This window comes from Monopterus albus, unplaced genomic scaffold (genome assembly GCF_001952655.1).
Source record: "Monopterus albus unplaced genomic scaffold, M_albus_1.0 scaffold114.1, whole genome shotgun sequence".
NCBI lineage: Eukaryota > Metazoa > Chordata > Actinopteri > Synbranchiformes > Synbranchidae > Monopterus > Monopterus albus.
In genome coordinates this window covers 728,271-754,288 of record NW_018127994.1, presented here as the reverse complement: position 1 = coordinate 754,288, position 26,018 = coordinate 728,271, and the positions used below count along the sequence as shown (strand labels likewise).

Sequence of the window (26,018 nt, the reverse complement as noted above, 5' to 3'; positions counted from 1 at the left end):
TGTCGATGTTGTACAGTTCCAAGCATTCCAGGATCCATGTGTGAGGCATTGAGTCATAGGCTTTCTTGTAGTCAATCCAGGCAGTGCACAGGTTGGTATGCCTAGTCTTGCAGTCTCGAGTGACTACTTTATCAACCAGTAGCTGGTGCTTTGCTCCTCTGGTGTTACTACCATTTCCTTTCTGGGCGCTGCTAATGTATTTAGCCATGTGCCTGCTCATCTTAGCTGCTATGATGCCTGACAGGACCTTCCATGTTGTGCAGAGGCAGGTTATTGGGTGGTAGTGGGATGGTACTGCTCTTTTCTGAGGGTCCTTCAGGATCAGGACTGTCCGGCCTTCAGTTAACCACTCAGGGTGGGTTCCATCCATTAGTAGCTGGTTCATTTGTCCCGCCAGGTGCTCATGGAGTGAAGTTAGCTTCTTTAACCAGTAGGTGTGGATCATGCCAGGGCCTGGTGCTGTCCAGCTCTTCATACTTGAGACCCTCTCTTGAATGTCTGCCATTGTGATGATTACTGGGTTTTGTGCAGGGAGGTTGCTGTGGTCTGCTCTCAGCTTAAGAGCCATTGGGCATTGTTATATGATGCCTCCTTCTCCCATATGCTCTTCCAGAACTGTTCAGTTTCCAGCCTTGGTGGGTCTGCTCTCATGTTATTAGCCTGCCACTGAGAGTACAAAAAATGGATGGCTCAGTGGAGAACATTTGGTTTATTCTCCTGGCTTCAACTTCTCTGGTGTACCTCTTCAGCCGTGTGGCCAGGGCTGTGAGCCTTTGCTTAGCAGTCTCCAAGGCCTCAGGTATGGACAGTGAGTTGTACTTCTTAGGTACCCCTTTCTTCATCATGCCTTTCTGCAATTCCGATAGCTGGCTAACTTCTCTCCGTGCTGCCTTGATCTTGGTCTCCAACCTCCTTCTCCATGGAGGATACTGCTCCTTATGGCCTTAGTTGAACTTATAGCCAAGCATCTCAAGGATGACGGTTGCTGTGGTGTATATGAGCTTGTTGGTCTCAGTGATGGTCATAGCAGGGATTGTTTTTAGTGCTGCATTCACATCCTGTAGTAGACTTTCAGAAGACACTTCACTTAGTCTTGGTAACCGGCCACTGGAGTTCCAGGGATCCATCTTGCTCATGATCTTCAATCTCAGGTTAACAGCTCTTGAATCAAGCTCATCTGGGCATTTTATTGGGGCTTGGTACCCAATCTCTAATTGTGGGGGTGATGATATCATCCCCCCGATCTGTCGTCCTGGCTCCCCCTTGCTGGAGCATTCGTGTTATAGCTCCTCAATCTGTAGTTGTGATTGCAGGTGCTTCTTGCGGATGTTGGAGCACTGAGCTACTAGTTGTTTCGATGTAGGTGTAGATGTTGTTTTGAAGTATCCACAGGTCCCACATGCTCTGTAAGTAACCCCTCTTGCTGGGGTTACTTGTATAGTAGCATTCCAATAGTTCCCTGTTCTCCTCTCTTGTCCATGAATGTCTTGTTCCAGTAGCCCACTTCTCATCAGGTTGCCCTGGTTCCCCAACACCTGACGAGGACCTTGTTGACCCGGGCAACATCCGAGCCGGTGTGACTCCTATTTCTCCAACTCTCATTACGGATGAGGTAGGCAGGTGGCATTAAGGGCCTTGCCTAAGGACCCAGGCAGGATTTTGACCGTGCCCTGACCGGAGTTCGAACCCCTGACCCTCTGTACCGAAGTCAGTGGTGTTACTATAGGGAGGATGGATGATAGGCTAACAAATTTTTATTTATTTATTGTTTTTGAATGGCACATGATCTACCAACGCTACTTTTGCGATCGACCTATTGGGCACCCCTGATGTATGTAATAGCCACGCCATGTTAAGACAACTGGACGCTAGACTCCAAGATGGCATTTATTCACGCCAGTGAAAGTTGCTCTGTCAAAATCAACCAAAAATTTTCTCTTCTCTGAGAAAATGAGAGCACTAGGTTTTGGAGATGAAAAATTATTTAATGTATTCTTATCCCCGATAACTGCACATGGTATGTTGGAAATGTTTTCTTTTTATGCCTCCGCACCAGCGATAGCCATGGCTGGAGGCATTATGTTTTCCGTTCTTGTGAGTGCAATATCTCGGAAATGCTTTCTGAATTTCTTCAAGTTTGGTACAAATGTCCTCTTGGATTGAAGGATGAACTGACTAGATTTGGTTTGGTGCTCAGAGGTCAAGATCATCATGACCTCAGACATCTGGGTCTCATTCAAGAGAAAGTTTTCACAAATTTGAAAGTGGGTGTCACTGTCTGTTGAGGGTTTTTCTAGAATGTCTAAAACCCTTTCACAGCATTTAGAAGTGGGAAAAATTGAGAAAATGTCACTCTGCACTGTAATGTCTCCCTTAACTGTCGAATCACACGGTAACTTCAGTGTCGTACAGCTTCTCTGACTCAACCAGTAGCTTTCAGACCATCTCTTTCACTCTACTGGTATTTTTCCACTCCAGGCAGGCCTAGAGTTCATTAGCCCCATTCCACACAGTGTCACCCACCAGTACTGTGTGGGAGACAGTCCCGGAAGATCCCACAGAAAGTCTCTGATAAGCAGCGGTGCACTGCTGATGTTGGTTACAGCTAAGATTAACTATAACCTACCTGTAGCTAATATGAGCACTTGCAGTCATGGATCTCAGCCAGTGTGCATTGCACATATTTATGTTTTATCAGGCTGGGAGGGTCAAACACCAACAACATACTATTGGTTGCATTGTGTTTTTTGGTGCTTGAACAATACAAGACCATAAAAGTTTGGGTATGGCTACTGCATCAGTGTGAGCAGCCCAAATCATTTGATTTAGTATTAATATATCGGTTGGTCTGAATGTTTCTGTTTACCTTTGTTTTCTAGCTGCACAAGCGGACAATCCACACTGTATATATAACTAAGCCCTTAAAAAAGGATGTTTTCAAGTTGTTGCTGAAAATCCTGGCTCCATCAAAGTCTCACGCTGCCTCATTCAAGGTGACTGAAACAGCACATAACCTACTGTACGCTGAATCTGTTTTGAATTTGACTTCAGTGAGTAACTCTGATTTCATCTTTTGCAGAGAGTTTTTCTGAAAGGAATCCCAGAGCTTTCCAACTACATTGACAAAAGCCAACTAACAACATCTCTGGGTGGCTACTTTATTTACTCTCACCAGAGCTGGGTAGCCTTCATTAAGGTAACTTGTATTTGGATAATATAATCTGTCAATAGTTTTGCTTTTTCCTACCTCCAAGAAAACCATTGTCTTAACAGAGACATAGCTGTGTGTAAGAGATATGGTATCTCATAATTTTATTGTGGGCAGCATAGTGGTTAGCGGTTTCCTCACAGCAAGAACGTTCCTGGTTCAAGCCCAGTGCCTTTCTGTGTGGAGTTTGTTCTCTCTGTACCTGCGTGGGTTCTCTCCAGCTTCCTCACACAGTCCAAAGACATGCAGCTTACGTTGATTAGTGACTCTAAATTGCCCATAGGAGTGTGTGTGTGTGTGTGTGTGTGTGTGTGTGTGTGTGTGTGTGTGTGTGTGTGTGTGTGTGTGTGTGGTTGTTTGTCTATGTGCCATGCCTGTGTTTAGACTGGTGACCTGTCCAGGATGTACCTACTTCCTGCCCAGTGTCAGCTTGGAAACGCCCCAGCCCCTATTCAGGAATAAGCGGTATAGATAATGGATGGATAATTTTGTTGTGGAGTAAGTTCAGTAACATAAAAATGTTAAACTTTCTACAGGTTTGGGCTGCTGGCTGATTAAAACTCTTAAGGTGACAGTACAATATTTAGGTTATAGTAAAATGTTTAGCCTTTGCTTCCACAATTTTGACCCTTGTTAGCTGGCTACGCTACTTAACAGTCACTGTTTACCTTAAAAATCTGTTTAAAAACAGTGATTTTTAAGTTGTGTTCCCTTAATGTAGGGCGTAATACTAGATTTGCTACTGTACTGGTGATGGCTGACCAGATTCTATGATTAGCTAACAGGCTTGTGTTAAATCACTACAGGGGTAGCATTATTAGGCCCCAGTCAAAACAGCTCAAATTTTACATGGACAGTTTACAAATCCCAAGCTATAAGATGGCAAAGGGTCATATACTTGTATAGCGTTTTTTTTTATGCATTGCAGCACACTCAAAGCACTTTCACGCTATTTGGCCATTCACGCATTCTGCTCACGCATTCATGCACCGGTGTCATCACCAGGAGCAACTTGGGCATTCAGTGTCTTGTTCAAGGATGCTTCAAAATGGACTGGACAAGCTGGGAATCAAACCGCTAATCCTCCGGTTAGGAGATGACCCACTCTAACTCCTGAACTTACAGCATCTTCTGTTAATAAATCAGAGCAGTTTTCAGTCCATAATGAACTTGAATCATCACTGGAATGAAGTGTGTGTGTGTGTGTGTGTGTGTGTGTGTGTGTGTGTGTGTGTGTAAACTTGACAGTGAAAAGTTGCAAAAGCTGGTCTTATGATGGTAGCAAATTAAATGACTGGCTCTGTGCTGCTCCCTGCAGGAGATTGATGCTTTTGTCCTTGAGTTCCTGTCCGTGGTCCAGCAACTGCCCTCATTTATCTCTGCCTTGCAAGCTCTGTCCAGGCTGCCCCTTCCCGCCACTTTCATTGAACTCCATCACTTCTCCTCCACCAACAAGGCCAAGTTCCAGCAGCTTAGGAGGTCAGGGTCACATCTGATCTCTTTCTAGACCGATTTTGGTTTGCTAAATGGTCTGACTGATAACTACCCCATCTGTAAAGTAACCTGTATCTGTATTTTTATGTTCTGGTGTGCAGAGAGCTGGGATTGGATGAGCTATTGAGACATTGTGAGAGCATGGTCCAGAAACTGCGTCATCCTGAGATGGAGCCATGCTACCAGGCAATGGCTGGGACTGCCCTCTTCACCCACACTGCCTTTGACATGCTTCAGAACCACAGCAGGTATTGGTCTTAGCTAAGTCGGTCACAGAACCCAGTATTGCTCTCAGGCCAGACCTTAATCCACTGTGGTGACACTTCCAATGCATGCCATGCAACTGATCAACTACATCCTGGTATGGCAGCATCCCGTTGAAGATGCAGGATCTTGAAGCCATGATCCCAAAAGCATTTCCTGTTGCCAATCTGGCCTGTACCTGATGGTATTGGTGGATGCATTTCTCCTTGTTGATATGTGAACCTGATGAAGAGAGGCATACAATATGTATGCGTTAAGATAGAAAAATACTAAACAATATATACACTGGAGATCAAAATTAGAGAATAGTTTATGAACACTTTTTTTTTTTTTTTCTTTTTTCTAGAAATAATGTACTCTTCATTGCTCAACATTTGAAGGAATTCTTGCTGTGGCTATACCATGCTACTAGAACAGTGTTTTACAAAATAACCATGCACTTTAAAAAAAAACAAAAAACTTTATTTTGCCCAAAACACGATCAAAATTAGAGAACAGCAATTACTGTTGCACAGACAAAGATCACAATATTTTCTGAAGGTTAACAGTCAGTTAGTAGGAAGTGTACAGCACATCTGCGGCCACAGTACATCACTAGTCTCACACTGCTCTGGTGTGATTTTGGTCCACTCTTCTTCCAGTCTCTTCCACAGTTTGGTGATATTAGTAGGTTTCTTGGCCATGACTTTGTTGCCAGAGATTTTCCAGAGGTTTTCTATTGGGTTTAGTTCAGGACTCTGGGCTGGCTACTTCATTATTTCAATGTTTTCAGTTGTGAGGAACTGCTTTACCTGTTTGACTTTGTAAAAGGGAGCATAGTCCTGCATGAAAATTGCTGGGTGATTGGGTGATGAATGCAGGGGAGGAACTGCTTGTTGTCGAAGGAAGGTTCTGATAAATATTTGCATTCACTCTGTCATGTAACTGTACAAGAGGCTGAACGCCTGCTGCAGAAAACATTTCCCAAACCATGACACTTCCTTCTCCACCTTTCACTGTCTTTACTCACTTTGGGTTCAGTCTTTCCCCAGTTTCATGACGAACGTAATGTTTCCCATCAGACCCAAATAAATTTAAACTTGCTTTCATCACTAAAGTGAACTTTGGACCAGTTCTCCTCTGTCACTGCACAGCATTCAGATATACAGAAAAAAGAAAAGTTTTCAGTCTGCTGCTATTGATGATGGGCGTGATCCTCCCAAAATGGCACATTTACCCAAAATTCAACACGGCGTGACACACATTCACATTCTGTTTATTAAAAGTGCACCTTGCATGTCATATAGTGAATATTTAGACTGGTGGAGTAGTAATAAGCCTTTTGAGAGTGAAGTAATGAGAAATAGATTTAGTTTCCTTGTCCGACACTTATGATGGACATTCATGTGAGCTGGAAGAAGTTGTGCTTTCAACCATGATCAAAGCAGTGATGACATTTTTCTGCAGGCTAATAGTAGGTCACAAATATGGCCCTACAATTACATTGGCAGCGGGTTTGTTGGCTGTTCATTTGAACTTTGTCAGGGAATTGAGCCGTGCCCTGCAATGCATAAACAAGTTCTCTTGTAGGACATTTCAAGTGCTCTTGGCGGCCCTGTGGTGGCCACAGGGGGTCCTAAGAAGACGCTTAATTCGCTTGTGGCTCGGGGTTTTTTTTTTTTTTTTTTTTTTTTTTTTTTTTTTTTTTTTTTTTGGGGGTGTCTCTTCCCCCCACCTCTGGCCCTCAAAGTTGTGTGTTATGTAGGAATGAGGCCACACCCCCTTATCGTTGCTCCTTAGTTGCATTTTTAATTATGCTGGGAGAACAGACATAGAATGAAGGGGTTTCATTACCCATTGTTTTCTTTACAACTCTAGAATCAGTAGTCACTTTTTCGAACGTGGTTTAAAAAAAAAAAAAAGAAAAAAGAATTTGAACTGTGATGACCTGTTCAAATGCAACAATGTATGATATGTCTAAGCACAGCAGGCAATTTGATGAAATTTGCCTCATGGTCAAACAGAGGGTGTTCTTAAAATTTACAATCAGTTTGAGCAGTTACATGTCCTGTTGACCTCTGAATAAAGTAAACTGAAGGAAATTTGATTACATCCAGGTATTTACTTGCTTTAAGATTTGACAGTGTGATTCACAGGGACCATAGTCACTTTCTAACATAGACAAGTAAATCTCAGTGCCTGCATAACTGATGGGCAACAGTATTGTCATATACTGCATGTATAGTATGTTTTAACGAATATGAACTGATGATGCTAATTAAAGCTTTTACATTTTACAGGATCACTGCAGCTGTGGAAAAGGTGGAGATGCTGTTGCAACAGGCCTTTTCTAAAGCTAATTTGCAGCTGCAAGTGTTCCAGCTACAAGAGGATGCACTGTTGGTGAGTCAGCTGACAGCATTTTCAGTTTGGTGTGTTACCTACCTTGTTTGGTTTACTTTATAGACAAACTGTGGTGCATTTGCCTTTTCAATATGGTTAATCTACACTAGTGTGGAAGATGTTAGTCAAACCTCTGAGTAAACTAAACAAGACCACCTAAAAATGATGGTCACAGGCTGCTTTCAGCATAGATTTTGGTGGTGTCTTTGCTGCTTGAAAGGAAAATGGACTAATCACATTACCATTATGAGATTGTAGATTTGTGATTTTTTTTTTTTTTTTTTAGCATGGACAGTGAGGAGAAAAACTCAGAGCATCATGGGAAGACCCTCAGCAGTCTAGGTCTATAGCAACATAACTAGAAGAAGACTTGGGGTCACCTGATCCAGCCCTAACTATAAGCTTTATCAAAAAGGAACGTCTTAAGTCTAATCTTAAAGGTAGAGAGGGTGTCCGCCTCCCGAACTGAGACTAGGAGCTGGTTCCATAGGAGAGGAGCTTGACAGCTAAAGGCTCTGCCTCCCATTCTGCTTCTGTGGATTTTGGGAACCATTAGTAGACCTGCACTCTGAGAGCGAAGTGCTCTGTTAGGATAAGGCTCTATGAGGTCTCTATACATTGAAGCCTTGTCATTAAGGGCTTTGTATGATTTTAAAATCGATTCTGGATTTTATAGGGAGCCAGTGGAGAGAAGCTAATATAGGAGAAGTATGATCTCTCTTGCTAGTTTCTGTCAGTACTCTGGCTGCAGCATTTTGGATTAACTGGAGGCCTTTTAGGGAACTATTGGGACATCCTGATATTAAAGAGTTGTATTATTTTTGTGGATTCTGTGGAATATTTTACATGCATAGCTCTGAGGGGGGAAATAGACTTTAAAGCATAGGCTTTAGGTCACAACTAAAGTAGGAGTGATATGCCAGCCCACACACAGGCAGTGTAGGGAGTTGTACTGATTAATATAGCAGCTTATTGGTTATGTGACATGCGACTCTCAAAAACAGGGCTGAGTTTGCTCAAATACGAGACTTTAGTTCTATATGGATTGGCTTTATTCTGGCCGATAACTATCTTGTCACAAATGCATGGATTGGTCACAGTACAATATTTAGTATTAGGGATGTAATGATTGTAATTTTGCAATAGAAAAATCTCATCACTCTTGTGGGACTGTGACGGTATCTACCAGAATGTCATGTGATTATTTTGGTAATATACAGTGCCTTGCGAAAGTATTCGGCCCCCTTGAATTTTGCGACCTTTTGCCACATTTCAGGCTTCAAACATAAAGATATAAAACTGTATTTTTTTGTGAAGAATCAACAACAAGTGGGACACAATCATGAAGTGGAATGAAATTTATTGGATATTTCAAACTTTTTTAACAAATAAAAAACTGAAAAATTGGGCGTGCAAAATTATTCAGCCCCCTTAAGTTAATACTTTGTAGCGCCACCTTTTGCTGCGATTACAGCTGTAAGTCGCTTGGGGTATGTCTATCAGTTTTGCACATCGAGAGACTGAAATTTTTGCCCATTCCTCCTTGCAAAACAGCTTGAGCTCAGTGAGGTTGGATGGAGAGCGTTTGTGAACAGCAGTTTTCAGTTCTTTCCACAGATTCTTGATTGGATTCAGGTCTGGACTTTGACTTGGCCATTCTAACACCTGGATATGTTTATTTGTGAACCATTCCATTGTAGATTTTGCTTTATGTTTTGGATCATTGTCTTGTTGGAAGACAAATCTCCGTCCCAGTCTCAGGTCTTTTGCAGACTCCATCAGGTTTCCTTCCAGAATGGTCCTGTATTTGGCTCCATCCATCTTCCCATCAATTTTAACCATCTTCCCTGTCCCTGCTGAAGAAAAGCAGGCCCAAACCATGATGCTGCCACCACCATGTTTGACAGTGGGGATGGTGTGTTCAGGGTGATGAGCTGTGTTGCTTTTACGCCAAACATAACGTTTTGCATTGTTGCCAAAAAGTTTGATTTTGGTTTCATCTGACCAGAGCACCTTCTTCCACATGTTTGGTGTGTCTCCCAGGTGGCTTGTGGCAAACTTTAAACGACACTTTTTATGGATATCTTTAAGAAATGGCTTTCTTCTTGCCACTCTTCCATAAAGGCCAGATTTGTGCAGTATACGACTGATTGTTGTCCTATGGACAGAGTCTCCCACCTCCGCTGTAGATCTCTGCAGTTCATCCAGAGTGATCATGGGCCTCTTGGCTGCATCTCTGATCAGTCTTCTCCTTGTATGAGCTGAAAGTTTAGAGGGACGGCCAGGTCTTGGTAGATTTGCAGTGGTCTGATACTCCTTCCATTTCAATATTATCGCTTGCACAGTGCTCCTTGGGATGTTTAAAGCTTGGGAAATCTTTTTGTATCCAAATCTGGCTTTAAACTTCTCCACAACAGTATCTCGGAGCTGCCTGGTGTGTTCCTTGTTCTTCATGATGCTCTCTGCGCTTTAAACGGACCTGTGAGACTGTCACAGTGCAGGTGCATTTATACGGAGACTTGATTCCACACAGGTGGATTCTATTTATCATCATTAGTCATTTAGGTCAACATTGGATCATTCAGAGATCCTCACTGAACTTCTGGAGAGAGTTTGCTGCACTGAAAGTGAAGGGGCTGAATAATTTTGCACGCCCAATTTTTCAGTTTTTTATTTGTTAAAAAAGTTTGAAATATCCAATAAATTTCGTTCCACTTCATGATTGTGTCCCACTTGTTGTTGATTCTTCACAAAAATTTACAGTTTTATATCTTTATGTTTGAAGCCTGAAATGTGGCAAAAGGTCGCAAAGTTCAAGGGGGCCGAATACTTTTGCAAGGCACTGTAACTCCATTAAGCTCTAACTTAGTGCAGGTCCTTTTAATCCCAGTAACATGTTTCAGTTCCCTGTAATAAGATGCTGTGATCATTGGTGTCAAAAGCAGCACTGAGATCTAAGAGGACAAGTTTAGTCAGTCTTTTGTCTGAGGTTAGGAGGAGATTGTTAGGGAGACTGGATATTGTTCTATAATTAGCCAGAACACCTAGGTCAAGAGTAGGTTTTATAAGTAAAGGTTCAATTACAGCACCCATAACTATCAGTTTCATTAAACTGTGGCATGACTTGGACTGCTGAGGCTTGAATGTGCGTTTTTGTTCTTGGAAATACTTGAGAAAATTGAGACTTCACTAGCATTCAAGGGATTTTGCCTAGCACTTCAAAATTAAAATTGAACAGTAGTATAGTCTGGGATCATCATCCTTTACTTGTGAAACCTTTTAGTTTTTCCCCTTAAAAGATGTACAAATTCTCTTCACCCTTAGATTTCATATGGCTTAAACTGGTCATTTTAAACCTTGCTTTGGTTTAGCAAGAGAGAAAGTTTTTGGCTAGTGGCATATTTGAAAAAGGTACATTTAACAGCATTAAGGTATTCTAATGTTGCCACTGTGATTCTCGTGCTTTTCATAAAATCTTCACTGACTTTAACACTGCAGTCCTCCTCTTAAAAGTTTGCTGATGGCCTTATGGCAAGATAAGTAAGAATTATTAAAATGCCAATCTACCTTTTATGAACAGTATGTATTTACTTGTGTTTATAGATCACAGAGCAAATTGAAACACTTCAAGAGAAGCTTCAGCCTTACAAAGTAGAGATTGCCAAGGATGCTGCAGAGGGGGTGAATTTGGTCTCCCAGTTTGAAGCATCCATTCACACTCCTGCTATGGTATTCATTTAGCTGTTCTGTTTCTTTACTTTGTGTGACATGTAGCCTGGTTTCTTTATTTTTTTTTATGTCTTAAATGTAGTCGGTGGTTATCATTGTCATATGGTAAATGGTCTTATACATGTATAGCGCCTTTTTACGCTTTACAGCACACTAAGTGCTTTCACACTACTTGGCCATTCACCCATTCGCACTCCCAAACGCTCACACATTCATACACCGGTGTTATCACCAGGAGCAACTGGGGGCTCGGTGTCTTGCTCAAAGGCACTTCGACATGTTGACTGGAATCCAACTGCTAATCCTCTGGTTAAGAAATGACCCGCTCCCTCCTGAGCCACAGCCGCCCCACATATGTGCTGTGATTTTAATTTAAGTGGTATTGTTCACTTCATTTGTATGTAAATAACCATAAAATGGCCCCTCTCACTTTCCACTTATTAGGCACTTGTTCGCTGTGCTGAAGATTTGATCCACACTTTAGCAGAGATCCTGCCGTTTGACGATCAGAGTGGGGAACACTGGGTTCTGGATCTGGAAAGGCTGAAGGAGAAACTCCAGTCTACTGTGCACATCATTGTTCAAACCCTCAGAGCAGTTTCCAACTACCATCACTGCTACAACAAGGTTCTCTGCTGTAGTCTAGAGATCCCCAATCCACTGCAGTGCCTAGTAATGTGAATTTCAATAAACTGTTAATCATTTTTAGGTCAGTTCTCAAAGCACAAGATGGCATTTTAAATTCTATCTTAGAAACTGAATATTTGAGAATTGTGTTTCAAGCTATTAAAAAAAATCAAATGTGCTCATTTACACTGGCCATTTCAGATGTGAACACTATATTTCAACCTTTTTAAAATATTGTTTGCATGTAAGATGTTTTAATTGCCATCTTCTGAGTTAAAGTACCTAAAGCATTTGAAGTATAAGCATTGAACAGAGTTGGTGTCAGTTTGAGTGAAAGCACTAAAATCAGTTCAAAGTGTACAAGGCATCCAAAATTCTTAGTTTCAGGTTCAACCCTTGCCGGCCACATATAGTATATGGCGAGGTGTCTAAGCAATGAAAACACCTGCAATGATGGTTGGCGAGTAAAAGTCAAAGCTCCCCACCCCCACCTACTTCACTGTCTTTGTCCTGTTTGCCTCGCTGCGACTTACTGTGAAATGAAAGCCAAAAAAAAAAAAAAAAAAAAAAAAAAAAAAAAAAAAAAAAAAAAAAACTTTTTCAAATAAAAAGAACAGCAGAAATGGCGTTTGAATTTGTGACCCAATATACTGTTCTGTACGTATATCCTGAACCTGTCTACTCTTCTTACAGGCAAACCACTGGTATAGTCTTGTCCTCTGTGAGAACTTCCTCCAGGAGCTGCTGTCAGGTGTTACAGATCGTGCTCTCCCACAGCAGCAGAGGAGGAACTGGGAATCGATCCCTGCATGGAGGCACAGACTGTCTACTTTCTTGAAGAAGAATCCCCCTCCCAGTATGGAAGAACTGCTGTATCTGGCTCATCTGTCTATTGCCATCCCAGATAAGGAGATTCAGCAGAAGGGCAAGAAGATGTCTCAGCAGTAAGATAAGAAATGATAAAGAGAAATCTATAGTTTCTTTGTATTAGTGTTCCTATTAGTAGTTTCTTACCAATATAGTTGAAGTCAGAGGTTTACATACATCTTAGCCAAATACATTTAAACTCAGTTTTTCACAACTCCTGGTATTTAATCCTCTAAACAGTCCCTGTCTTAGGGTAGTTAGGATTACTATAAGAATGTGAAATGTCATAATAGTAGAGAAAAAGATTTATTTTAGTGGGTGAGAAGTTTACAGACACTTGGTTAGTATTTGGTACATTGTTTAACTTGGGTCTAATGTTTCTGGATGCTTTCCACAAGCTTCTTCCAATAAGTTGGCTAGAGTTTTAGTTCATTCCTCCAGATAGAACAGGTGTAACTGAGTGAGGTTTCACAGTAGGCTTTCACTTCCTGGCTGATGTCTTGAGCTGTTGCTTCAGTATGTGGACCTAATCTTCCTTCCTTATGATGCCAACTGTACTGTGAAGTCCCTCCTGCAGTAAAGCACCCCCACAACATGATCCTGCCACCTTATGCTTCACAGTTGGGATGGTTTTCTTTGACTTGCAAGCCTCTTTCTTTTTCCTCCAGACATAACAGTGGTCATTATGGCCAAACATTTTCAGTTTTTGTTTCATCAGACTAGAGGGCATTTCTCCACAAAGCCCGATCTTTCTCCCCATGTACAGCTGCAAACTGTAGTTGGCCTCTTTTTTTAATAGCAGTCTTGGAGCAGTAGCTTCTTCCTTGCTGAGCAGCCTTTCAGTCAATATAAGACTCATTTTACTATGGATATAGATGCTTTGGTACCTGTTTCCTCCAGTGTCATCACAAGGCCCTTTGCTGTTGCTCTGGGATTGATTTGTACTGTTCAGACCAAAGTACGTTCATCTCTAGGAGACGAAACCTGTCTTCTTCCTGGGCATTATGATGGCTGCGTTGTCCCATGGTGTTTATACTAGCGTGGTATTGTTTGTACAAATGAACATGGAACCTTCAGCTGTTCGTAAATTGCTCCCCCCAAGGATGAACCAGACTTTCGGGGGTCCCCTTTTTTTTTTTTTTCTTTCTTTCCCACGTTTTGGCTGATTTTGTTTGATTTTCCCATTATGTCAAAGGAAGAGGTACTTAAAATACATCCAAAGCTGCATCTCCTATGACTCAGATGATGTCATTTAGCCAATCAGAAGCATCTAAAGCCATGACAACATTTTCTGGAATTTTTCAAGATGTTTAAAGGCACAGTCAATTGAGTATGTAAACTTCTGACCCACTGGAAGTGTGATATAATGAATTAAGTGAAATAATCCATTTGTAAAGACCTGTTGGAAAATTACTTGCCATGCAAAAAGTACTTGTCCTAACCAACTTGTCAAAATGACAGTTTAACATAACAGCTGTAGTGCTGTTTTAAAAAAAAAAAAAAAAAAAAAGGTTTGTTTTCAGCCCAAGTGTATGTAAACGTCTGATTTCAACTGTATGCCCAGCATCTGGGATTTGATGGAGACAATTTAAAATTAAAGTGCATATTACAGGGATCACTGAGTAAATCTGGCCCTGGCTTTTCAGCAGAGATGTGTAATAATATTCAAATAGTTATTAAATTATAAAGAATCGAATATTTTATATGACTATGGTTTTGTTTTTGGCATGTGTTTTACGCCAGATGCCCTTCCTGATGCAATCCTGACTTGAACCCGGGCCGCAGTGGCCTTACCACTATGAAAGGAAAAGAATGTGCTGCTTAATTTTAAGTGCTTATAAGTCAAAAGATTAGGAACCACTATTCTTTCTGCTAAATCTCTTTCACCTAAAGAAATTAATTTTTTTGCTTCATGCTTAAGGGGGATTGTTGGGCTTTTATTTATAACATAGTAAGGTCTAGACCTTGCTATGTAAAGTGCATTGAGTTATTGTGTTTTTGTGATTTGAAGGTATAAAAATGGAGTTTAGGATTAAAAACTTTTTACTTGGTCATTTTGGTTTAAGAGTGTAGATTGATGGGCCATGACAGTAATTTTATCAATTAAAAATGAAATATACAATTCAAAGTGCCCAACAAGCAAAGGGATTGGAATATGTTTATCTCCAAAATCGGACACTCCATCTAGTTATTTTTACCTATAAACTGTCCAATTAACAAAACCAATTTGTCTCAAGGTCCCTTTTTTTTGCTCTTTCTCCTATCTATATGGCGTTTATCAACAGTTTGTCCAGCTGTTGCGGAGATCTGTTGACATGCAAGGTTGTGAGCACTTAATGGCTAATCTGGTTTAAAGTTCTGGAAATGGCTACTTTATTTACTGTCCAAAAACTGTATTGCATATGTGTATACAATTATGTTGCATGACTAAATTGTGTGTGTACAGCAATACACAATTTCTCCAGATTGCCCACTTCTAACATGTTTAGTACATGTGTAGCAGTTGTGGACATGGAATAGTTTGTCTTTGTAGAAACAGATGGACTGTTTGTAGTATGACTAATGGATGCTTTCCTATACACACACCAAGATTTTAGGTTTTTATTCTGCTACAAGGCCAATTTCAGTCTTTTTTTTTTTTTCTCTATCAGGTGCATGATCCTGAGGAAGCTTCTAATTTCTTCAGGACCTGTGGCTGTCAGTCACGTACAGCTGGCCTTACAGTGGCAGTTTGAGTTATTGCGGAGCAGCCATGTGAATCTGCCATCTGGTGACAGCGCTACAAATATAACAACCAAAGATGTTAAAGACGGCCCTTCAGAGTTTGGCCTCACTAGATGTGAAACCGCTAAGGAATCGGGATTTGATGGAACAATGATTAGCCAGCTGAAGGCCGGGGTAGGGAGGGAAGGAGTAGAGGTCTTGGGTAAACCAGACAGAACCAGAGACTCTGGGAGACCTGCCACACCTCAAATCCCCAAAGAGTGTGTTTCAGGTTTTGAGGATGACAGACTGGCATTTGACTTTGGTTCTGTGGAAAACTCATCCAGGGCTAACTTCCAGATCATCCCCAAAGAAACCATGGATTTTCTCAACTTTGAGATCCAAGTAAATCGCTCGGCTGCACTACCCAGTAACCCTTGGCTTAGCTTGCCGATAGACAATCTGGAGCACTCATATACTGTCACCATCACTCAAAATCCAACACCACAGCAGAGAGATGTTGATCTGTATGGTCTGTCAGACCCCCACACTAATGCCAATCGCTCTGACAGATCTCAAGATCAGCCTACACAGACTGAGTTGCTGAGCAGTATACAGAGCAGGGATGGGATACTACATTCACAAAGCAATCTGGAGGATCCTGAACAAAGTTCCATTGGTGACATGCTCTCCAGCGCCATTACAGATGTAACAGAGAAGTCCACCTACACCACAGAAGGGAATCATACTCTTCTCTGGGATTCATATGACCTCCATGATCAGAATCGGAATCCTTTGGATGGGTAATGTTTCTGTCTGACCTCAAATCTCATCAGATATAATGTAATGAGAACACGGGTCAATTTTGCTGAATAGCAGCTATTGTGGTCGAATGAATTTACTTTAATTATTGTTGCTACACCTACCAAGATTTACATTTTTAGTACAACACATGTTTGTAATGATAATAGTGATTAGATTTAATAAAATGCATGTTAATTGAAACTTTTTTTTAAATAATGGAGCTTGACAAAAGCAGGCTTCACTTTTTTTGGTCAGCTGACAGATGTTGCCAGTAGGATTTATGAGCTCTCGCTAGATTGGTAAATAATCATAAAGGCCCTTTACAGCTACTGTTTGGTGCATCCAAGCAGGTGAGTTCACTTACTTTGGCTGATTAAACCTCAGGTTTGTTTGGGAGTGTACAGACTGTTTTTGTCACACTCTTGCTCACTGTGTTGCATCTGTTAGGGTGGTACATATTACATCTTTTAATCATTCTAATTAGGTTGTGAAATCTGACTTCACATAAACCCCTGCATAGTTTGGCTCACCTTCAACCAACAAGAGCACTCAGAGCACATGTACCTCCACCAAGGCATAACATTTGCTCACAGAAATGGGTCACTTGTAGAAAAATGAGATCCAGAACAACACAAAATGTCCTAAAATCCTTGATCTGGAGCATCTTTAGGGTATGATAGGCAGTTGTACTGTGCATCCTACCTGAACATCCCAGGGTTCTATCACCATTATAGGCAAAGTTATGGTAGAATACGTGTCAAATAGGGTTTTCAATGTTGACTTTAAATGGCTGCTGCATCTGTCTGGTCCCCACCAATCTCTGTACCAAGTATGTTGATGATCCATTTAGTCGTTTGTCCATAATCCTGCTAACAAACAAACACATGCGGAACAACATTGGCTAGCATTAGTCACTATACATTACTGGTCACACAAGATCAAATAAGACTGCTTAAGAGCTTATCACCATTCAGACACCTCTGTTGCTCTAGCACAGGGGTGCCCAATACGTCAATCGCAAAAGTAGTGTTGGTAGATCATGTGCTATTTAAAAATAAATTAGATGTATCTGTAAAACACATTCCAAATGTTAACATGCGAATGGTCAGTGTGGCGACCCCTAACAGGAAAAGCAGAAAGTAACAATCATTCATATACAGTGGTGTGAAAAAGTATTTGCCCCCTTACTGATTTCTTATCTTTTTGCATGTTTGTCACACTGTAATGTTTCAGATCATCAAACAAATTTAAATATTAGTCAAAGATAACACAAGTAAACACATCATGCAGTTTTTAAATGAAGGTTTTTATTATTAAGGCAAAACAAAATCCAAAACTACATAGCCCTGTGTGAAGAAATGTTCGCCCCCCTGTCAAAACATAACTTAACTCTGGTTTATTGCACCTGAGTTCAATTTCTCTAGCCACACCCAGGCCTGATTACTGCCACACCTGTTCGCAATCAAGAAATCACTTAAATAGGACCTGCCTGACAAAGTGAAGTAGACCAAAAGATCCTCAAAAGCTAGACATCATGCCGAGATCCAAAGAAATTCAAAACCAAATGAGAAAGAGAATAATTGAGCTCTATCAGTTTGGAAAAGGTTATAAAGCCATTTCTAAAGCTTTGGGACTGCAGCGAACCACAGTGAGAGCCATTATCCACAAATGGCGAAAACATGGAACAGTGGAGAACCTTCCCAGGAGTGGCCAGCCGACCAAAATTACCCCAAGAGCGCAGCGACAACTCATCCAAGAGGTCACAAAAGACCCCACAACAACATCCAAAGAACTGCAGGCCTCACTTGCCTCAGTTAAGCTGAGTGTTCATGACTCCACCATAAGAAAGAGACTGGGCAAAAATGGTTTGCATGGCAGAGTTCAAAGACGAAAACCACTGCTGAGCCAAAAGAACATAAAGGCTCGTCTCAGTTTTGCCAGAAAACATCTTGATGATCCCCAAGACTTTTGGGATAATACTCTGTGGACAGACGAGACAAAAGTTGAACTTTTTGGAAGGTGTGTGTCCCATTATGTGTGGCGTAAAAGTAACACCGCATTTCAGAAAAAGAACATCATACCAACAGTAAAATATGGTGGTGGTAGTGGGATGGTCTGGGGCTGTTTTGCTGCTTCAGGCCCTGGAAGACATGCTGTGATAAGTGGAACCATGAATTCTGCTGTGTACCAAAATATCCTGAAGGAGAATGTCCGGCCATCCGTTTGTGACCTCAAGCTGAAGCGAACTTGGGTTCTGCAGCAGGACAATGATCCAAAGCACACCAGCAAGTCCACTTCTGAATGGCTGAAGAAAAACAAAATGAAGACTTTGGAGTGGCCTAGTCAAAGTCCTGACCTGAATCCAATTGAGATGCTGTGGCATGACCTTAAAAAGGCAGTTCATGCCCGAAAACCCTCCAATGTGGCTGACTTACAACAATTCTGCAAAGATGAGTGGGCCAAAATTCCTCCACAGCGCTGTAAAAGACTCATGGCAAGTTATCGAAAACGCTTGATTGCAGTTGTTGCTGCTAAGGGTGGCCCAACCAGTTATTAGGTTTAGGGGGCAAACACTTATTCACACAGGGCTTTGTAGTTTTGGATTTTGTTTTCCCTTAATAATAAAAACCTTCATTTAAAAACTGCATGATGTGTTTACTTGTGTTATCGTTGACTAATATTTAAATTTGTTTGATGATCTGAAACATTACAGTATGACAAACATGCAAAAAGATAAGAAATCAGTAAGGGGGCAAACACGTTTTAAAGGGTATAAAATGAGTGGGGGAGCTGAATCAAGTAAGAAACTGAAAACATTCCATGCGGAATGGGAGGAGGACTTTTTTTTCGCTTTGTTATATTTGAAATGCGTTTGCTTGATGTACTAATCTACCACCACTATTCCGAAGAAGGGAAATGTGGAGCGGCACTTTCAGACTGTTCATAAAACTACGACACTCATTCATACATATAATTTTTGTGCCCGCGCGTAGGTCGATCATTTTGACTTGGTAATTTGAAAAGTAGCTTGCAAGGCGAAAAAGTGTGGGCACCCCTGCTTTAGCACTTTTTAATGCAGTTTCGTGTGGTGGCTTAGTCATTTGAAACATGGCATTTATTAAGCTGCTGAAGGTGGTAAGATGTTAAATGTACTGGATCTCTGCAGTCACTGTCATCCACCAAACTACAGGAGCTACTACTATGGAAAAATAGAAACGAAAAGAATGTTTTCTGTATGTAAAAGCTGCATACTGGGCTGTTATTTTCAGTAAAACTAACTGTATTCAGGAATAGTTAGAGGTTACAAGGAGTCATTTTCTGTGAATGTCATATTAATGGCTTTTAGAATTTTGAAAATGTATGATTTGGGAGAATGCATGGACTAATAAGAGAAATCACCAAATGCTGTTTTTCTTGCACCCCCCGCCCCCTCTCCCCCACCAGTGTGATTGATATTTCCCTTAAGGACTGGGATATGAAGGAGCAGGAGGGTTTGACAGATGTGAAGAAGATCCTGGACAGGACTAATGAAATATTGGAGGTAAGAGATCCACCATTTGAGTAAGGGGTGAATGATTACAGCTCTGAAGAGTTGCAATTAATGTTCAAGACTCTAACATGTCAATAACACCAGGTGCCCAGCTTGCATCACAGCAACCAAAATGATGGGTTTTAATTTCTAACTTGATCTGATCAGTGCTTGAATAAATGTCTTGCTCTACAGGAGGAAGAAAATATTCTGGCTCAGGAGGCTGTGCTGGAGGCCCTGCTGAGGTCGGAGGACGAGCACAATCCTTGGCCACTGTGCGACAGTGAGGACCACCTTTGTGTGGTACGTAAGTGCAGAGCAAATCAGCAGTGTAAATTATGATGTTGGGAAGCTGCTCCTCAATGATCCTGGGTTTGTTATTGTGTGGAGGCTGACAAGCATCTGTACAATGTTTCCCTGTTCTTTATTGTGTGGAGGCTAAAAAACATCCACACTGTTATCCAATTATTTATTATTACTATTGTGTGGAGGCTGAGTCAGTAGCCACACTATTGTTATCCAATTATTTATTATTGTGTCGATGCAGTAATGCATCCACACTATGTAATCCTGGAATTTATTTATTATTCTGGGTTCTTCCATCCGTTTTTGTGTGGATGCTGAGTAAGCAGCCACACTGTTGTTATCCTGGTCTTTATTATTGTGTGGATGCTGATGCAGCAGCATCCACAGTATGTTATCCTTTTCTTTATTATTCTGGTTTTGGTTCTGGTTCTTTATTATTCCGTTTTTCAGCACCTGATTTCTTCAGCATACTTTCAGCTACATCCAACAGCCATTCAGGTATCAAAATGTTCAGCTTTCTAAGGACATGCTTACTTGTATTTTTCTTGTTTGTAACATTTATACTTTTTTAATAAATTCAGCTTTAAAAAAAAAAAAAAAAAAAAAGTTCCCATTGAAATGAATGGGAAAGTTTTGAAACCCTGGTCCTCTTTGAACAATAATATCTCCAGCATACCTTGGGCTAGAAATGCCATTTCAACTCATGAGAAATTCAGCTACTTATAGTGCAGAAAGCTTCTTGATATCTTTTACGGTTTTTGCATACTCGCCATTTATACTTTGTGTACTTCTCCATTCACAATGAATTGCTCCATTCACTTCAATAGGCACCCTCTGAGTCATGTGACTCCCGCTCTGGCTCCATGTCTGTGTGTTTTTGATCAACTTCCTGCTGGGTTTCTGCTTTTATTCTGCCATCCTTAAGCTTTCACACACATATAATACATGAAAATGGTCAGGAATCTGATTATGCCATTGTTATTGCAATAGGATGAACGGTATTTGCGTGAAGTTGCACATTCCAGAGAGAGTGCCGCCTCACTTCCTTAAACTTGCATTCAAAAAGACAGCCGTGATCTCTCTCTCTCTCTCTCTCTCTGTTACATTCAATCGATATCTGTGTTTACTGAGTGTCTATACATTTGATAGGTGATGCATTATACATGTCCTCACCTGCTCACAGTCACACAGTAAAAGATATAGTGATAGCAATACACTTGCAAAACAAAAACTCATTGTATTTCGATTTCTATTTATAAGGCGAATCAAATCAAATTTATTTGTCCAGCACTTTAAAAACTACTTTTTATTGACCCAAGTATTTCACATATACAAAAAAAAAAAAATACTTGGAACAAATAAAAGCAGCATAAGGTTATTACAAGGGATGAAACAACACAATGAAATGCAGTGATATTTATACGCATAACTTACAAAAATGCTGACTATAGTGCAGAGAGATGAGAGAATTATAGGCTAGTTACACATGAAAAGACAGTAGAAAGAAAAAAAGATAGCGATACATGTAGAGAAAACAAAGGGAGAGATACAGACGACTGTGCCGGAGAAAGTTGAAGAAAAGATGTGTGAGACGGAGAAAGGGAGAGAAAAATAAGGAACAAATAGCACTCTCCAGAAAAATAAAAGTGGACAATGAAAATAGAACATTTAATCCAGAATGGACAGACTCATTTCTGTTCATACTTACCACTGGGAGCACTAAACCAGTGTGTCTCATGTGTTCAGAAACCGTGGCACTTATTAAAAGTGCCAATGTGAAACACCATTATGAGACAAAACATAAAGGTCTTGAACAAACGTACCCACTCAAATCTGAAGTGAGATCACAGAAAATAGTCTCAAAGACCAATATGACCAGTCCGCCAGGATCCTGAGCCCAACAACGTGCTTGAGTGTTCCCTCATTGTTGCTTGGATTTTGGCTTAACACAAAAAGCCATTTACTGATGGAGGGGTTGTCAAAGAATGCATGAGTGCAGTAGGTGAAACACTACTTGAGGGAAAACAAAAACAAGAACTTTGTGATAAAATAAAGCAAGTACCCATGTCAAGCATCATCTGCCACAAAGAAAAGTGAAATACTACTTTTATTTAGCAAATGAGAGAACATTATACATATCGGCAGTCATACACATATGTTCAGTTCTATCTTGCGTGACAATAAATATTGTCAAAAGGTTTTTGAATTGTATTTAATTCATTTGATTTAACAGTCAGGTATTGATTACATGCAGATGTTGACACAACTACTAGGCTACTTAAATATATATCACACTAAATAGTTAGACATTATGATCTTTTGAACCTTTTGCTTCAAGAATTTTTCTCTAACTGGACCTCTTTAAATTTTAGTTAAAAACCCCTGCTGTAGAACGGATCTGCACATGATGATGTGGAGATCCTAACAAGAGAAAACAGACTCCAGTTTATAACACAGTCTATGACACAATATGTTTGAAACTTGAACAGTTATTATATACTTTAAGCACTGCTGGAGGGCAGGAAACCATTTTTAGTCCAGAACAACTTCACAACAACACATTCTGGAAAGTTTTACTATGAAATGGAGGGATGACTGAGGACCTGATGTAAACAGTTAATGTAAATACCACTCTAGCTGTACCACAAACAACAGAACAACAGTGTTGAATCCGAATAGATAAATGAATACAGTATAAACTAAATAATAAAATTTAACAAATAAAGTACAGGGTAATGGAACTTTTAGCTAAAACAATATGTCTGTGCAGATTCTCAGTCATCCAGGTCATAGTAAGCTGAAAAAAGCGTAGAAAAAAAAGCAACTGGACTATATTTCTTGGTCGAAGACATTTCACCTCTCATCCAAGAGGCTTCATCAGTTCTGACTGACTGGTGTTGAGCCGGAGATATTTATCCCCCTCGGTGGTGTTTCAGCCAAGAAGGAGAAATTACACATCCAGAACTCCCTTTAAGGCTTGTGGATACCCTAAGTGGGCCTTCACCAAAGCAAGAAAGAGGCCCAACACCAACAGGGAGAAACCAGAAACAAGAGGGGGGATAACACTGTCATCCCTTATGGTTTATCAGAGAAGTTAAAAAGGATATTTCGCAACCACAATATCCCAGTTAACTTTAAACCAGGGAACACCCTGACTGGTCCCCCCGAAGGACAAAACACCCAGACATAAACAGAGTGTTGTGGTGTATGCAATTAAGTGTAGTCAGGAGTGTAATGACTTGTATATGGGTGAAACTAAGCAGCCGCTTCACAAAATCATGACCCAACACAGGAGGGCCGTGCCCAAACATGCCCACCAGGACAATAGGCGTCGGTCGACAGGGGGAGGATTCAAAGACAGGTAACGACTCTCACCGATACTGGGCTACAACGACTCAGTCATTAAGGGACATTGTTGGCCTTCAAAGGACTGAAACGCCACCGAGGGGGATAAATATCTCCGGCTCAACACCAGTCAGTCAGAACTGATGAAGCCTCTTGGATGAGAGGTGAAACGTCTTCGACCTAGAAATTTTTTCAAAAGTTTTTTTCAGCCAATTAAAACAATAACTCTATAATAACAATACATTATGTTCTGTTCTGAAGAAACATGTGTCTCTGTCATGAGACACATGTGAGGTAGTCGGTATCGCCGAGCCAGAAGTAAGGTGAGGTAAAAGTTAATAAAAGTTATCTCGTGTTTTGTTTAGAAAAGTGAGTTGGATCTGCAGGAAGTATAACATTTCTCTGTGCGGTCCAGATAGGTCAAATTTTGATTGTGTTGCAGGTTTCGGTCTGTAGCAGCATACTGTCTTGATAGCGTTAATCCTCAGAGTGTTAGAGGAGGTGAAAGTTGAATCATAGCAGACACCTTAACAGGAAGTGTGTCAGAATAAAAGCATGTTACAGGAAGCAGAAGAGACAGAATCATGACATTAATATGGCCTCTATTGGCTATTTGTGGAAAATTTGAATAGGACAGGTGTTGGTTGCGTTTTATCAATTTTTAACCGTCCAGCTGCAGCCTTATAGCTTTGTTTCTGTGAGACACAAAACATCAGCCAGACACAATTCATGATGACTCTTCATGTCACTGACACGAGATGGCAGTCCTTCTGTGTTATGTTGAACCACGGTCACAGTCAGATGTTCTGTTCATGTCATCCTTCAGCTATTTCAACAAAGAACTTCCACCATTTCTCATCATTCAGTTGTTTCAGCAATTGATTTCAGGCATTTTCAGGGCGTTCTTTACGATGTTTCATTTCAATAGCCACACTGTAGTAGTCCTCAGGGCATAAGACTACTCTCACTCACTCACTTAGTTGTTTTACCTACTTTGTCGGGAAAATATTCACATCTTAATAAGTTCAGCATACTTTCAGCTAGAAAAGCCATTCAGGTATCAAAATGTTCAGCTCTTCAAGGACATTCCTCTGCTTGTATTTATTGCATCTTATTCATCCTTCAGCTGTTTCAGCAATTGATTTCAGGCATTTTCAGGGCGATCCTTCAGCATGTCAGCATCCACACGCATTTTCAACAGGAAATGCATTTCTCTAGTGGCACTTGGATTTTATTAATTGCATCGGTTTCCTTTTCCAAATCTTGAGGATGATTTTTTAAAATTTCTATGTATGAGTTGTAATTCATTTCCCAGAAACTAAAGTACTGGTGTAAGTGATGAACTCTCTGCATCTAACAATAACCACAATGGCCCACACTGGTCATGTCGGCTATCTCACATGTTTTAATCAGTCCACACAATCGGCTCTCATAACAACTATACGTTTAGTCCTTTATTATTTTGGTTAATGATAGGGTAGCCAAACAACTGGACACTAGATAAATATTTAAACAAAGGTTTTGATGGTCCTCCGTTATTATGAGTAAATTGACTTTGAGGTGGCTAAGCTGGTGTACAGTTTGGCAACAATAGGAGAACCCCCACCCCCCCAAATGATTTTTGAAATTTTCATTGAGAAATGGGCAGCCTGAAAGACTGTTGGCTTTTCACACGTTTTTACAAATGTCTGCCTTTATTGAATTGTTGTTAATACAAACAGTGTAAACTCAGTGTTACTTCATTATTTTCTGTGTGCTTATGCTCATTTTAAAGATGTCCTCTAGTAAGTTGTCCAAAGCTGGTGTTATTGGCCTGAAGGAGGACTACTTTGACCCTGCAAAATCTAATGACCTCAGTGACCTCAGATCAACTGGATCTTCAAGTGAAACGAAGGCCCCTGAAGATGATGCATACTGCACAGGAGATGCAACAGAAGCAGATGCAGTAACATTTCACAGCAGGCTAGACTTGTTGACAGAGCTAAGGGAAGTCCATGTTCTGGACAAACTATTCATTGAGGAAAATTTAAAGATCTGTGAGCTCTGGCACTGTGAAAACCCGAACAATAAACTCTTGGGGAAAAAGCCTTCAGATACAAATGGGCTGAGTGTGAGCAAAGAAATGGAGGTTTTTGCATTACAACTGGAAAAGGAGAAAGGGGAGGTGCAGAAGCTTGAGAAGAGTTTGGACAAAGAGGTTGTAGCGAAGAAGCACAAGGACCGAGCTAAAAAGGTTGTAACGTGTTCTATAATGGAGAAGGCTAGAACTGATAAGGAGGACCGGCCACTTTGTGATGAGCTTTTATCAGGTAGATGTAAGACGCCACAGAGAACATATCAGGACCAGAATGAGGATACATGTAAGGTTGAAAATATTCAAGCAGAATTGGGTTCTGATGTTACTGAAGAAGCTTCACCACCTGATGATGTGCCTCAGTGTCAAGATCTTACTTGCTTTAAGGCTGATCCAACTTTACATAGTGAACATATGTTAAACAGTACCTATGATTTGAAAGAGCCCAAACCAGAAATTTCTTTAACCCCTGAGATGAGGCTGCATGATGGATCACTCCTTCCTCCTGTGCCTAAGCCAAGAAAAGCTTCACTTCCTGTGAACTGCAGCCTCAGAGAACCCAAAACTCATTCACCAGAGCAGTTGAATCCAGCTCTATTTTCAACTGCTGAGGATCCTGGTTTTGTACAACTTGCTCTACAAGATGAACCACTTGATGCACTGATAGAAAACGTGACTCCAGTCAG

The 26,018-nt window shown here is 40.8% G+C and overlaps 1 protein-coding gene across 1 annotated transcript in view; it reads left to right on the top strand.

Moving 5' to 3' along the window:
• Positions 1–26,018, top strand: part of LOC109966582 (uncharacterized) — a 29,791-nt gene that overhangs the window by 3,508 nt on the left and 265 nt on the right. Inside the window, exons 5-16 of the mRNA XM_020611518.1 lie at positions 2,880–2,993; positions 3,080–3,196; positions 4,527–4,687; positions 4,804–4,950; positions 7,246–7,348; positions 10,952–11,077; positions 11,522–11,704; positions 12,398–12,648; positions 15,223–16,077; positions 19,523–19,619; positions 19,803–19,910; positions 25,033–26,013. Of these exons, the coding sequence (XP_020467174.1) occupies positions 2,880–2,993; positions 3,080–3,196; positions 4,527–4,687; positions 4,804–4,950; positions 7,246–7,348; positions 10,952–11,077; positions 11,522–11,704; positions 12,398–12,648; positions 15,223–16,077; positions 19,523–19,619; positions 19,803–19,910; positions 25,033–26,013 (3,243 nt within the window). The remainder of the gene's footprint in view (positions 1–2,879; positions 2,994–3,079; positions 3,197–4,526; positions 4,688–4,803; positions 4,951–7,245; positions 7,349–10,951; positions 11,078–11,521; positions 11,705–12,397; positions 12,649–15,222; positions 16,078–19,522; positions 19,620–19,802; positions 19,911–25,032; positions 26,014–26,018) is intronic.